This window comes from Ostrinia nubilalis, chromosome 3 (genome assembly GCF_963855985.1).
Source record: "Ostrinia nubilalis chromosome 3, ilOstNubi1.1, whole genome shotgun sequence".
Lineage (NCBI taxonomy): Eukaryota > Metazoa > Arthropoda > Insecta > Lepidoptera > Crambidae > Ostrinia > Ostrinia nubilalis.
The window spans coordinates 338178-352466 of NC_087090.1; the positions used below are offsets into that span (position 1 = coordinate 338178).

The 14289-nt window shown below is 38.9% G+C and overlaps 2 protein-coding genes across 2 annotated transcripts in view; one reads left to right on the top strand and one right to left on the bottom strand.

Annotated features, from left to right (window-relative positions):
• The window catches only part of LOC135087433 (uncharacterized), a 364186-nt gene that overhangs the window by 150343 nt on the left and 199554 nt on the right, over positions 1-14289 (top strand). The gene's annotated exons all lie outside the window — the stretch shown is intronic.
• Positions 1-14289, bottom strand: part of LOC135088256 (nephrin) — a 135420-nt gene that overhangs the window by 96944 nt on the left and 24187 nt on the right. Inside the window, exons 3-5 of the mRNA XM_063983132.1 lie at positions 9180-9293; positions 2380-2583; positions 1812-1972 (exon numbers count right to left, since the gene is read on the bottom strand). Coding sequence (XP_063839202.1) covers positions 1812-1972; positions 2380-2583; positions 9180-9293 — 479 coding nt within the window. The remainder of the gene's footprint in view (positions 1-1811; positions 1973-2379; positions 2584-9179; positions 9294-14289) is intronic.

Here is a 14289-nt window from a genome sequence, read left to right on the forward strand (position 1 = left end):
TTATCTTTAATTTGGCTCTGCTCCCAACTTTCCCGCGCCCAGCGTCGGGAAGTTTGCGTTGAAAGAAATTCCCGCGCTTCGAGGATCAATAAGCGCATTTCCCTATTGGCGCAGCTCTCGAGCGCGGAACTTCGCGGTGTTTATTCCGCGCCAACAGCTCGGGTCAAGTGGGCTCTTTGTTGCTAATCCTACAACTTTGAGGACCAGGCCTTTACAACACCTTTTTACAACTTCAAAATTTATTCCGCATTTTTATTGCAAATCAGATTCGTGCCTTAGAAAAATTTATGATTGTGTGAACTTTGAAAATAAATTAGAAATGGTCCAAGTAAGAAAACATTTCACGACCGCGAGAACGCATCTCCCCAAAATGACTACCAATTTAATAAATGAAATTTATACTAACTAGTATGCTACTATTAATAAGTAACGTTCAAATAACAAAATTAATTTCAGGTTCAATCACATCACTTACGTCACAAAATTAAACACATTCATTCGCACTAATTCTCAGGCCACCGCACACGCGGTGATTAAGTCCGTAATAATTAACGCTATGCACTGTGCAACACGCGTCGCTTCGCGCTTGTCCGCGCTCGGACGCGCTGTGTGGTCGCCGCCTTACATGCGTGTAAGCAACTCAATTGAGACTAAGCTAAATTATTGATATACGAACAACCCTAACCATATTATACCTACTTGGTCATTAGATTCGCATGTTGTCGCAACGGTTCAGGGTTCGACATAGAGTGTTATGTAGTCCCCAGGTTAATTAAGATTGGATCAATCCGTAAAAAACATGATACCGTGAGGCACGCTAAATAAAGTCTACCCTTATTGAATCTTGGCAAAGGGGTTAGTAAAATTCTAGTGACATCACAATGTATGATCTAAAAGAACAAAAACAGATTTAAGTTACTCTTACAATAAATAAAATGAATAAAACCGCCAGATGTAAGGAGGCACAAGTAATATTTCTATAAAGTGAACAGTAATAATACTCGTACCTATCATTGCCGTATAGTACCGTATTGCCGTATTACCTAGACACAGGTGCGTAGGGTCGATGATTAGTCAATTCAACGGGCGTGGAGCCATCAAAACACAGTTAAAGTGTCGGTGCGGCGCAAACAACGCCCTTAAATCACTCCACCATTGACGCGGATCAGCTCGTAACCGAGTTAACTGCTCAGCACGGATCAGGGCGCGCTAATTGCGGCCCCCGGCGTCGCTCGCCGCCATTGCCCTGCATTCTGAGGCGATTCGCGGCCGCCCGAGCGAGCGGCATTATGCTCGGTTCATTGCACGTCCGGAAACATGCAAGCACCATTGTTGTTATGTGCCTCTACTTAGATCTAATTGAAATTAGACACATTATGTACCTACTAACATCAAGCTAATTCAGTTCAGTTACATAAGATCAAAATTATATTCCTGGGAATCTTGGTTTAAATAAACATTACCTACATTGTTTTGGTAACAATAACATTCATTACCTATTTGCGTCAGGAAAATTTCAGACATTAGATAACAAAAATACTCAGAAATAATAATTCCATAGTAGAAATATCCCCAAAGTTAACGTACATATTTCAATTCCGCTTATAAATGTTATTCTAGTTAACAACGTTTATAGTAGGTACGAGTGTCGTGTAGTAATGTCCATATACTCAGAATTATAAGGCAAAATGAAGTGACATATTGGTAAGGTAATATAGACCTTAGAGGGCTTCAGGAAAGTAGCACACTGAATGAGAATCACGCATGGCAATTGGCTGTACCTATATGATAGAGTTTTGAAAGCGACTCACCGTAATTCTCTTCAGCAGCCGCTTGCCCTTGTGCCACGTGATGACGGCGGGCGGCCGGCTGCCGGCTGACTCGCACGTCACCTCGTAGCGCCGCTCGGCTGTTAGGACTCCGCCCTCGCCGATCTCTATGGGTTTCTTTATCTCCACTGTTAGTGGTCTCACTGTAAAGAAAAGATAGGGTCAGGATTGTGTGATGTGGAAAAATTACTAAGATTGAATACCTTACCCTATGCAATACCTTTTATGGTACCAAATGCTATAGGTAATAGGCGGCTTGGCATGCAAACACGGCCGTGACGTTTCGACAGCTATAACAGTCTATGCACAGCACTCTAGTTAGATACTAGCCAAGCACAAACATCTGCACATTAAGAAAATCCCTGTGGTATGTGCTATTTTGTGTTAAGTATACAGGGTGTCCCAAAAAGTTGTGTCAAGCTGAAGCCCAGAGGTAGAGCATCACTAGGGCTATTCAAACACGGCGGCGTAGTCGGCGCGCCGGATGGTCGTCCTCAGCAGTCGGTCTCTATGACGTCACAGTATTGTGTTCAGCAGGGAGTATACTCACGGAACATGTCGAGCACCAGCGACAGCTCCTTGGGCGGCACGAGGTGCGAGTTGGCGGCCTGGCACGTGAACACGGCGGCGTAGTCGGCGCGCCGGATGGCCGGCCACAGCAGCCGGTTCTCGATGACATCACCGGTGTTGTGCTCGTACTCCTCGTCCACCAGCACGCCGTTGACGAGCCACCGCACGGATGGCTCGGGACGGCCTGCAACAAATTAAAGATCAGTTTTGTTGTTCGAAGCAATTAGCTACATCTTAAAATTACTATTGCTTCGAGGTCCCTTCAAATCTGTATGCATATCATAATAGCACTCATCAAAAATCAAGTAAAAAAAAAACTTAACACATTACATAATACTTCTGAGCATAAGTAGTTCCATATCTGAATGTGCAATGGTTCTGTTACTACAATGTTGCTACAAATACTCATACCTACGTTGCTACATGTTCAATGTGATTTAAATGTTCCTTAGGAATAAAAGTGACTTCTAGCTCAGTTCACTGGCTTATAAATCATCATTGCATTTTATCTCCACTTGTTGTTGCATAGATGACACACAACTTCATAAACTTGTGATACAATACGAACATGAAAAAATAAATTGAAAAAATGTAGAAATATCGTAAATTTTCCGGGAGGAAATGCCGCTGGTTTCAGCTAACAAGCGTGGTCAGTCATTCCCTTTCGGCCCTTTGTGCTTTGTTTGTCCGTGTTTGTCCACCGCGCGCTTTTGTTCGACCCGCCGAACTATCCTTAGATCCACTTTGACCAAATTGAATTAGTTCAGGGCTGAAGTGCTATGTCGGTAGTACGATCTAATTCCGAATGTCAATGGATTTAATTTGGATTTGTGTTGACACAAACAAGACCTCAGCCGTCTGCAATATTCCGAACTTCGTAATGGGATTGGGACTGCGGAGCTCCGCATGCCATGCTGATCCAGTTTTCACCTTTATAATTGCGTAGAGATCGGACCGGGAGCGGAATTGGTGCTTTCACTGCTGTGCTGCGGTGCAGTTATCAGGCGGCACAATTTACCACTGTGAAAGTGGTGCCGCGACCGTGCTAACAAATGCTACTTACCTGCAATTTCTGCGTCATATCCAGTATTTTTATCCCAACTTCATCCTATTAAAACATGGAGTTTTATGAAATATCAATAATAAAATGAAAGTACCTACCCAACAACTTTATATTAAATACGTAGCATAAAGAGAAATGGAATATAACAAATAATTAACATGTTAATTCATAAAAGGCACTAGAAATAAAATGTTTTTATTTGGCGTAACGACAATCTGTTTGCAAAGCAAACTGGCTGTCCTTTCTACTCTGCGCCGCTCAGCGCGCGCTCGGCAAAAATCGTTTTCTAAATCAAAAGTCGGCGCTTCCTGCCAGCTTATTGTTGAACCTGGCTTGGTAAACAGCAGTGTCTCTTTGTATTGGATTTTGATATTTGTAATGTAAACAGAGGACGCAGTGAAGATTTGATTTGACTCGCGACGTAATCAGGGCCCGCTTTGATTTGTGAATTTGTGCCAACTCCGTTTTAAATCAGAATTAATTCATCAGTCTCGTCTTGGAAATTGCCAAAAGTAAAAATACAATATTTTTTTGCATTTGGATCTGTTTCATTTTTGAGCTGTTTTCGTAAATTAATCTGAATATTGTTTGAACACGAGATAAACAACAGCAGGTAAGTAGGTATCCAACCTACATCTAAGGATTTCAGTAAATAAGGGTTTTATATCACTAGCCCTTGTTATTCAAAGTAGCTGCGGATTAGAGCCGAAAGAGGGAATAAAGAGGAAACAAAGACCTCAGTTAGGGCAGGCGCCATTAATGTCTTATCGTTACAGCCAGGAACATCCATCGCTCCAGCGCAACAGGCCCGGACCTGTGTTACATGGAATGGGAGACGGTAGGCTCATTGGTCTATTAAAAGACGTCTTTTGCCACCAGCTCTATTACGCTTCCGACTTGTCACAATAGCATGTTTTCAAGCAGACTGTTTGACCGATCGATAGAGCGGCTTTGTAAAGTAATGTAAATACTACGATTAAACCAGTTTTTGACCTAATAATATGTACTTAATCTAACGGAAAAATTTAACCTTCCCTCGCAAAGAGTATCATAAGTAACCTAGTTGTTTGCTGGAAAATTTTCTGTTATTAACATAAATACAACGACATAAAACGGGCTTACTGTATGCACTTGTGGTGCGCATGCTCCGGCAAGCAGGGTCGTAAGCCGCGTCATTAGAAAGGCATCTGCGCTCACAAGAATTGAAATTCTCCCCGTTTTTTTCGTCGGCCTACGTTGGAAATACGCTTCAATCAATTTCTCGATTATGCAGATCCAGTGGCCCCGTCATTCGGATCCGTTTGAGGATACTAAAATCAGATAAAGCCCATTTTGATTGGGATCGCGTAATTTTAACTTGGCGATTATTCGCGGCGATCGTTGTGCGCCTGAGATTGTGTCATTATGTGCGATTTTATGTTCGACGTCGAGATTTTTATGAAGTGAACGGAGACGAGGGTGATTGAGTTTGCGATTTCTTCCGTGAATTGTTTTTGAATGATCAACTTGAAAAAGAAATTTTCTAATGGAAATTAAACGGTGTCAAATATTTTACCTATTCCTCAAAGTTACCGAAAATATAAAAGTATCGCGTTTATCTTTTCAAAAGTATTTTGTCTTGATCCGTATTTGAGACGCCAAGTAAAAGCATTTCCCTGTCGGACGGCGGCCAGTCGAGATACGAGTAAATATCACCCTGAGTTTTATGTGACGTGTGCTGTGTTTGGCGGGGCAAGTACTTTTGGGAATTTAGTTTATTTCATAAATTAATTGAAGCAATTAAGTAAATTGGAAGCCAACAACATTTCAGTCAATAGCAGAGCAAAGAAAGATGAAATATGTGAAGACTCATTAAGAGCAATTTGACGATTTTTAAGAACTAATTCAATTAGTATATGCAAATACAGATAATTTTGATTTTAATAATAACCAATAAACTTTAGGCTTCGGAATACCGTTTCTTTACAGACATTTCATATGTTTTTATTATGATACACATTTAGAACCATTATGTATCTTTCTATTACAATAAAACATCATTACATAGTGAAAAAAGCGTACAAAGCCTTTCGTCTCACATATTAATTTGCAGTTTCAGAGAAATTCGCTGTGAGAAATCACGTAGGATGAATATTTCAGTGGGAATTTGATTAAATTTTGTGGAAAAAATTCTTCATAACATTTCCCTGTGACGACAATACAGCGTCAGAGCACAGTAGATATGAATGAGTGTATGTACGTACACGTCGTAGTGCGAGCTACTCGTTCGATCTGTGCAGTCGCGCGGTCTAATTTAATGACTGGGACTCGAGAACTCATGTGCAATCATATTCGCACGTCTGCATATTATGCAATGCCGGTAAATAATTACATGATTTACGTAGCTACCCAAACCTTAGGACATACGAGTATTACTCATACAAGTAGATTGCTTCGACTAATGTAGGCTACAGTCTGTTGTACATATAAATATTTAGACATATCACAGGACTATGATTGATTCGTTGTAGTACGGCCTTTATTCTGCGGTGCGGCCGTCTCTACTAGGGGCAGGGCGCATTGTAAAGCGATGAAATGTGAGTGGGAACACTTTTTGAAAGTTATTTTTAAGATCTCCCCTAAGTACCAAAATCCTAAAGATATAATGTAATCTATTAACGACCTTAATAAAAAAACCTCATATGTCGACTGCTGCCGCCCTTTGGCATTCTTAAATCGTGTCTAAATCAAATCATTAGCCATATTTCAATTACAGTTATATGCCGTCTGTCTCTAGTGCTCCCGCGTAATATTTCTCGAGTATAAAAACAAGATCGTCGAACTCCGTCACCTTGAGAAAAATGACAAATATTTCGCTTACACGGTATTGTTCGTCGAGATTGTCGTCGGATATTACGCAAGAATTTGTCGTTGTTCCGAACCGATAAAAGCGTTTCTGTGTCGATACACTCGCGCGGGCAAACAAACTTGAGTGTCGCGAGGCGCGAGGACTCGCGACTGGTGACGTCATAAGTGCCAGGCTGCAGAAACAGCGACTGGATAATCATTGGTTTATAAACTTGTAATAACCCTCGAATATGCTCCCGAAATGTCTTGAGTTTACGAAGATTAGTTTTAGTTTAATGAAAAAATGGACAGTGATAGGAATAACAATAGATAATAAAGCACTCAAGAAACTAAAAAAATCAAGAAACTAAATAATGACTGCAAAATTACATAGAAAAAATGATATTTTTCCACAAGAGGGACCATTCGTAACAAAGACTAAAAAACAAGTTTCATGAAAGTATTTTTGTATAAATACTTATTTCATTACTTAGTACCTATTTAAAAATCCTAATCAAGTAAATCGCTAATTTCATGGCCGCACACGCTAGTGGCCGGGCCCCGGGGCAAGCATATTGAGTGTTGTGCAGTACAGAGCTTCTAGATTAAGAGTGGACGTTGCTACCATATCGCGGCATCTCTCGAGAACTGAACAGGTCATAGACTTTTATTCTTTTTGTCCTTTGGAAAATATCAAAGATATAAATGGACCTCAAAGACCCTTTAAGTAGTATCAATTTCAATCTTTCACTATTTATTTTGTTCAGTTTCCAAACATGTTGTGAATATACAGGGTGTTTGGCGCATCGTGTGCCAAAATGATTTGGCGGATAGAATGGGTCATTTCCTATATTTTCAGCCCCCATAACACGTTCCATGTCAGGCGGCTACTTTTATATTAAGTTTTTTAGTAATTTCACCAAAATACCCAAATCGCATCATTTAATTTCGATTTAAAAAAAAACTACTAAGCGTAGCCTCAAAGTAAATATTTTGTTTTGACGTGCATTGATATAGGGTTGCATCAAATCTAAATTTACTGGCAAATATCATCTAGTTTTTTTTTAATTCAGCTTTGAACTTTTCCGAAAAGTTAAAAATGGACTGAACATTTAAGTTTACATGGCTATAAAAAATTTTTTAAAAGAGATAGCGATCTTCGGATTTTATCAAAACTTCTCTAGTCTATCCCCATTCAAACGGTATACTAATCTTGTTTAAATAATAACAACAACTTCACAAATTCCCTAAATTAGTGCATTGACTCTATTCGGACTGATTTGCGAAATTTGTGTTTATAGCCCCTTTTTGTGTGAATAACACGTTAAATACCTACAGGTAAAAATATTTATCTTATGCAATGTAAAAACTTTTTCCCTATCGTTTTTCAACGTGGATTTCTTGAAATTAAAGACGAAAATAATTATTTTGATCGTTTATTAATTATTACAAATTTTGTTCAAAATGTCCGCCTCGGCAACGTATACACTCACGACATCTTCGACTGTTGTCGTATGCAGCCTCATTTCTCTTTTTATTACTATAAAGGCGTTTTCTATTCGTTGTTGTAGTTCTTCTAATGTTTGAACTTCCGTTACGTACACCAGTTCATTACCTCGTCCCCAGACGTAAAAATCTAACGGAGTTAGGTCTGGGGAACGTGCAGGCCACTGTATAGGGCCAGTCTAAATTAGAAGAAGATGTCGTTACTTAGTGTATACGTTGCCGAGGCGGACATTTTGAACAAAATTTGTAATAATTAATAAACGATCAAAATAATTATTTTCGTCTTTAATTTCAAGAAATCCAAATTGAAAAACGATAGAGAAAAGGTTTTTTACATTGCATAAGATAAATATTTTTTACCTGTAGGTATTTAACGTGTTATTCACACAAAAAGGGGCTATAAACACAAATTTCGCAAATCAGTCCGAATAGAGTCAATGCACTAATTTAGGGAATTTGTGAAGTTGTTGTTATTATTTAAACAAGATAAGTATACCGTTTGAATGGGGATAGACTAGAGAAGTTTTGATAAAATCCGAAGATCGCTATCTCTTTTAAAAAAAATTTTATAGCCATGTAAACTTAAATGTTCAGTCCATTTTTAACTTTTCGGAAAAGTTCAAAGCTGAATTAAAAAAAAACTAGATGATATTTGCCAGTAAATTTAGATTTGATGCAACCCTATATCAATGCACGTCAAAACAAAATATTTACTTTGAGGCTACGCTTAGTAGTTTTTTTTTAAATCGAAATTAAATGATGCGATTTGGGTATTTTGGTGAAATTACTAAAAAACTTAATATGAAAGTAGCCGCCTGACATGGAACGTGTTATGGGGGGTGAAAATATAGGAAATGACCCATTCTATCCGCCAAATAATTTTGGCACACGATGCGCCAAACACCCTGTATAATATCAAGAGACGTTATTTGGAAAATACAGAACAATAAAATGCGCACGCATATAATTAAAGAATTCGCAAAATACGTGCATAGCCAGATTGCGTTGTATTACCTATACAATATAAAATGTTAAATAATTTTTTAGCTTTACATTTTGAAAGAGGTCAAATGTACCGACTCGCAGCTCTTGTCCGCGCAGTGTTCGCCACTCATCGAGTTACATTTCAATTGTTATGCATGGCGTTTTGATTTCAATTACGTTCCACTTTTGCTGTGGTGCTTTCAACTTTTATTTTTATTAAAATGCATGTTGTGTTTTCTCGTACCGTAGATATGAAGGTAGTTCGAGGTGTCAACGGTACATCAGACTATATATTTTTTGTTGCAAAAGTGCTCTTAATACATAAGATTTGTGACATAGTGTTTAAATTGACGTGCTGTCGTCAGTATTATTATCTATCTCTATTTAAAAAACATACATACCTCCAAGCACTCTGCAAGTTAATAGTACATCCTGGCCCTCCTCGTGCGGGCCCAGGGTCGTGGTGTTGATCACCTTGCCCCAGCGGTCCACAACCACCGGCTTTTCTGGGGGTACTGGAACAAAACATTTCTATTAAGCACAGAAACATGACTTTTTTTAGAAAGCTCGGATCGGAGCTGAATTTCAGTAAGTCTGCTGTCACATTTTTGGGAGATTTTTCGAAGAATCGAGAATTGACTAGATGGATAGGTTTTATGAAACAGTTGAACATTTACGTGCGCTGAAAAGCCTACAATATTGTGATGGAATACAGTGCTCCCAGCCGCTCCATCAGCATCGTTTGTCGATTGTGGCCGGGACGCCGCTTTCCGCCGGGTTGCTTTTTCGTCCCACCGACCCGCATCGCTTTGGGGATTTTATTTATGATACAGGAAGGACGCCAGTGGTCAGCCTGGCTCTCTGAAGTGAACTGGAGTGAAACTAGTGCGTTTTTAACTGACGCACTACGTACCTACTAAATATGAAGGTTACTAAGCTTCATTTTGAGCAGAAGATTCATGTTCTGCAAAATATCGGCACCGCCTTTTATTTTATTACGAGGAACTCGTATTTCATAGAACTCATATCATTAATAAAATACACTTCCAAATGAATGTTTTCTGAGAAAATACAAGCTCGTTATCATTTTTCCAATAAACTTCCTTTTCGGCGAGCTGAAAACGAATTAAGTAAGTGAAACTGTTGATCTGCCGACTGCACAAAAGAAAGAGAAATGTACCAATTTGTTATTTTCAAACCGGCATTGTGGTTACAAGGAAACAGATCCTATCTCCGTTAATAGAGTGGCTTACAATAGCTTTCTTTATTTCATTTAATGATTAATGTTATTCTTCTACTTAGGTACTTCGAGTTATCGAAAGTGTATCTAAACGAAATAGAAGTATTTAAAGATTCAGTGAATATTATTTGGTGATCTCTATAATAACAATATTTATCTTTTTTCCTATTCATAGAACATCTGAGTCATGTAAGTAGTCTATAAAGTAGAATAATAACTTTTATGACTTGAAAGTTAGAAATTAATGCAGTCGTAGATCTACGCCACTCTTGTGGCGGAGTTTAGGGATGACACTGTGTAGGTTTGTTGTTGACACGAAAAGAACAAGATACGCACATTGCCGCACGCTTATTTATTTCATTTGTAAATGTCGCTGGCTCTTCTATTAAAACGATCTATTTTTTCTTAAGGAGCAATACGGTGCGGCAGCTGGTTTCGTCAAGAGCTTCAGGAACGCGTGCTAAAATTAAAATTTTAGTATTTTCATAAGCCGTAGCTTACAGTCTCCAGTGCCGTCAAAGAATAGAATAACCTTTCTTACACGTTCCCTGAGAAATTGGTAATAAATAAGAACTTACCGACATCTCGCCTATAACTATAACTAACGATGAAGCCGTAAAATAATCTATTTTCATGATATAAAGTCCATAAAGTGTAACGTAGTTAGTTTTCGCAGCGGGGAATATTATCAAGAAGTATTAAGTTCGCGTAGGACGATGTTCTCGGCCCTTCCTAGTATCGGCGGGATTAACCGCCAACTAGGGCATTTGCTGGGAGCCTTCATTTAACATAATTGTAACTAGAAATGCTTGTTATGCTAATGTATTTAACTAGATATTTTTATTTAATCCACCGTTCCGAGAACTTTTAAGGAAAAATAAAGAGATTTATCAGACATTACAGTTATTTTGTTATATCCAATAAAGATGATTATGATTTCCAGCAGGTTTTATTCAATTAATAGCGATCTGATACTCATCCAATCTGAAAGTATTATTATAAACAGCTTCAAAGACAAACATGGATTTTAAATTAATATTTTATCAATATTAGGTAACCCTCAAGTAAAATAGTCAATGATGTACTTATTTAAAAAACTCGTATACAATATGATTAATTAACAAAATGTTTGTTCGAAACAATAACGAAACAGACAGAGGCTTTCCAAGTTAAGGCAATTAATCAAGCTAATACAAGCAGGTGATTGCTACAGATCCGTTCGATTAGCATCCGCAGTAGGTACAATGATTTCACACCAAGATGCGAGCCAAGAAAAGCTACACCAGCGGTATAAGGTTTAGAATCGCAGCTGCCAGCTGCAAATGACGAGCTTCGATCTGGTGGGCTATATTGGTTGGTTCCGTTTAAAGCATCGAAGCTCAATTGGGTTTTACATTCGGCAGCGCAGTCCAATCTAACTTTAGCAGTACGTACACGGCCCGCGCTTAGACGGCTGAACGCTTAGCTCTGTTCAATAAAATAGTGAAAATTTCCCGCGTTCGAACGCCAATTACATCTCGTTAGGCTACCGATTGATGAAATTCAAAAGGAAACGTAAACATGCTCGGTTAAATCTAAAATTATAATTGTAGATTCTGTACCTAACGGTGATCCGCCGGAATATTTTACTAATAAACCGTTACTTTGGATGAGATTTTCATGGAAATCGAGGAAAGGTCGGTTAATAGAAAGATAACAAAGGTGTTATGATCAGCTATCAGCTTAAAGTTCAAAACTCGATGGCGGCTGATTCCACAGGACACAATATATTATTGGCAAAGTATGAACGGTTCATTGGCTTAGAGCCTACCGTCCTTGTCTCTGCTGCGGCGCGCGGCGGCGAGTGAGCGATGGACAAACAGCGCCAACTGCCCGTGAAACGAGTCTGTTTCTGAGGATCTAACTAAACTTAAATGGAAATCGACGACTCGCTGCGGAGCGAATAAAATTCAATCCGACCAACGACGAGCGGCTTTTAAGTATTTTGCCAACTAGAAACACTTACAAAGCAATTGTCTCGACACCATCTTGTTGCTGGTTTTTATCGTAATTTTATTGAAATCGGAAAAAGATTCGTTGGTTCGCGGAAAGTTTTCACTCTACATTGATGGAAATAATAAGTTGGAAGTTGGACAGAAGTGATAATGTGATTATGAACGCTTCATCGCACGCGGAGTCATTGGCTATATTGTCTTGTCTGTGGAGTCGGTAAAAGTGAATGTCGAAGAATTTGATTCTTATTTCGTATTGTAGCTAATTTATATTAGCTACAGTAACAAATATTCAGCTGAGTTCACGGAACGTATATTTTAGATTTTACTGGACCTTCATAAAATTAATCCGCTTATCCAAGGAAGGATGTACGTACAATGTTTATAATATGCTGGTAACATAACATCTGTTGCTTACGTATATGTTATGACAATGAGACAATATCATAAAACATAGTGACTATTGATAGACTTGATGAATTACTAGAAGTCCATCGGCGAATTTCGCGCATAAACAAAAGACAAATGATTGCCATTGACCAGTTTTTAATTATCGAGTGTCTGAAAGACCAATCCAATTAGGGAGCTTGTCCACTGGGCAATTACCTCAATCCGCCAGCTACGGCGATAAACAACGTAATGCGATGCGGTCGTGGAGTACAGTCGCGGAATGAAAAGGTTCGTCACCTTAGTGTCGGTTTTCGCTTGCACTAGGTACTGTAAGAGTCAAACCTGCCAACATAACAGTGCAAGAAACAGTGCTGCTAACATTTAAATAAATATGACGTTTGCTAACGAATAAGGTTTTGCTTGTTTAATTTTTTATCCCATGCAATGTTACAAAATGTAGTTTTTTTTTATTTAATAGAAATAATAATGGCAGGTTGAACCAACAAGAAGGTTTTAGTTTATCAATCATAATAATCTTGACAAGATAAATCGTCAAACAACTTTGATCTGAATAATTTTGAACTTTACTGACGAACAGTTAAAGATTATTTTCTCTAACTCGAGATTATTCTGTAACATGGTTTCAAAAGGTAATATATGCTCGCGATTCGTTGAAGGAATCAATTTGAAAACTGACGAACCTTTTCATTCCGTGACTGTACAAAGCAGGTTGACAGATTCGGACGCTACATTTTTTGTTTCATGCTCTACATTATTTGTCAATTTTCTTTGTAATTTCGTTCGTTCGTTTCAGCCAAATGACGTCCACTGCTGGACAAAGGTTTCCACAATGACGGGTCCTTCACCGCCTGCATTCAGACAACCTTCACCAGGTCCACCCAGTGAGGGGCCTGCTTACACTACGTCTTCCGGCCCGTGGTCTCGACTCGAGAACTTTTCTGCCCCAGCGGTCATCAGCTCTGCAAGCAATGTGTATGTGTCCTGCCCACTGCCACTCATGTTTTTAGCAATTCTGCGGGCTATGTCGGTCACTTTGGTTCTCCTGTGGATCTTTGTAATTTATCATATGAGATTTCTTTACCATTTCTCCCACTTATGTAACTTACGTTTATCTTTTTTTAAGTTCATGTAAAAGAACATTCATTAACTAAATCAACTCTGATTTACTCACGCAGTAATAGGCCACAAAACCGCAGAAAACAAGTTCCAATCAAAGCGATCCAACGCAGAACTAGCCAGATAAGAAGTCCGCACAAATGTGAGTGAACTACGCAGGAACTAATCTCTTAGCGTACATTAGAATATTGCCGGCCGCGGCCGCGCGTGCATCTGATAATTAATTTTTCAATTATAGCACAATCCCTTGCTACATTTAGCTGTATGTGACTCAAATAACCGTGTAATTTCTGCTGGTTACTTTATAAATACATTGGCGGTTAGGTTTAAATGAATTAAAATTAATTTAGTAGATTTCAGAAAATTATTTAATTTTCTTTAGTAACAAACAGCATGCACATTGTGAACTTAAAAAAATCAGTACAGTAGCCTAATCAGTAATCAGCCTAATTATGACACAATATTTGTTAATGTAACGACCGGTCCTGCGCTGTCCACATCCAGGTTCTTCCCGCGACCTTTACCAGATCGTCGGTCCACCTAGTGGGAGGCCTGCCCACGCTACGTTTTACGGCCCGTGGTCGCCACTCGACAACTTTTATCGGTGGTTATGGAAATCCTTGTGAGAGGCCTTTGTCCAGCAGACGTTTGGACGTCATTTGGGTAAAACGAACGAACGTACGAATTGTAAAATTTTCGTCACTTTGTAGCGGCTCTCTTTATCGGCAGTGTTGAATTTATTTAATGTGTAGT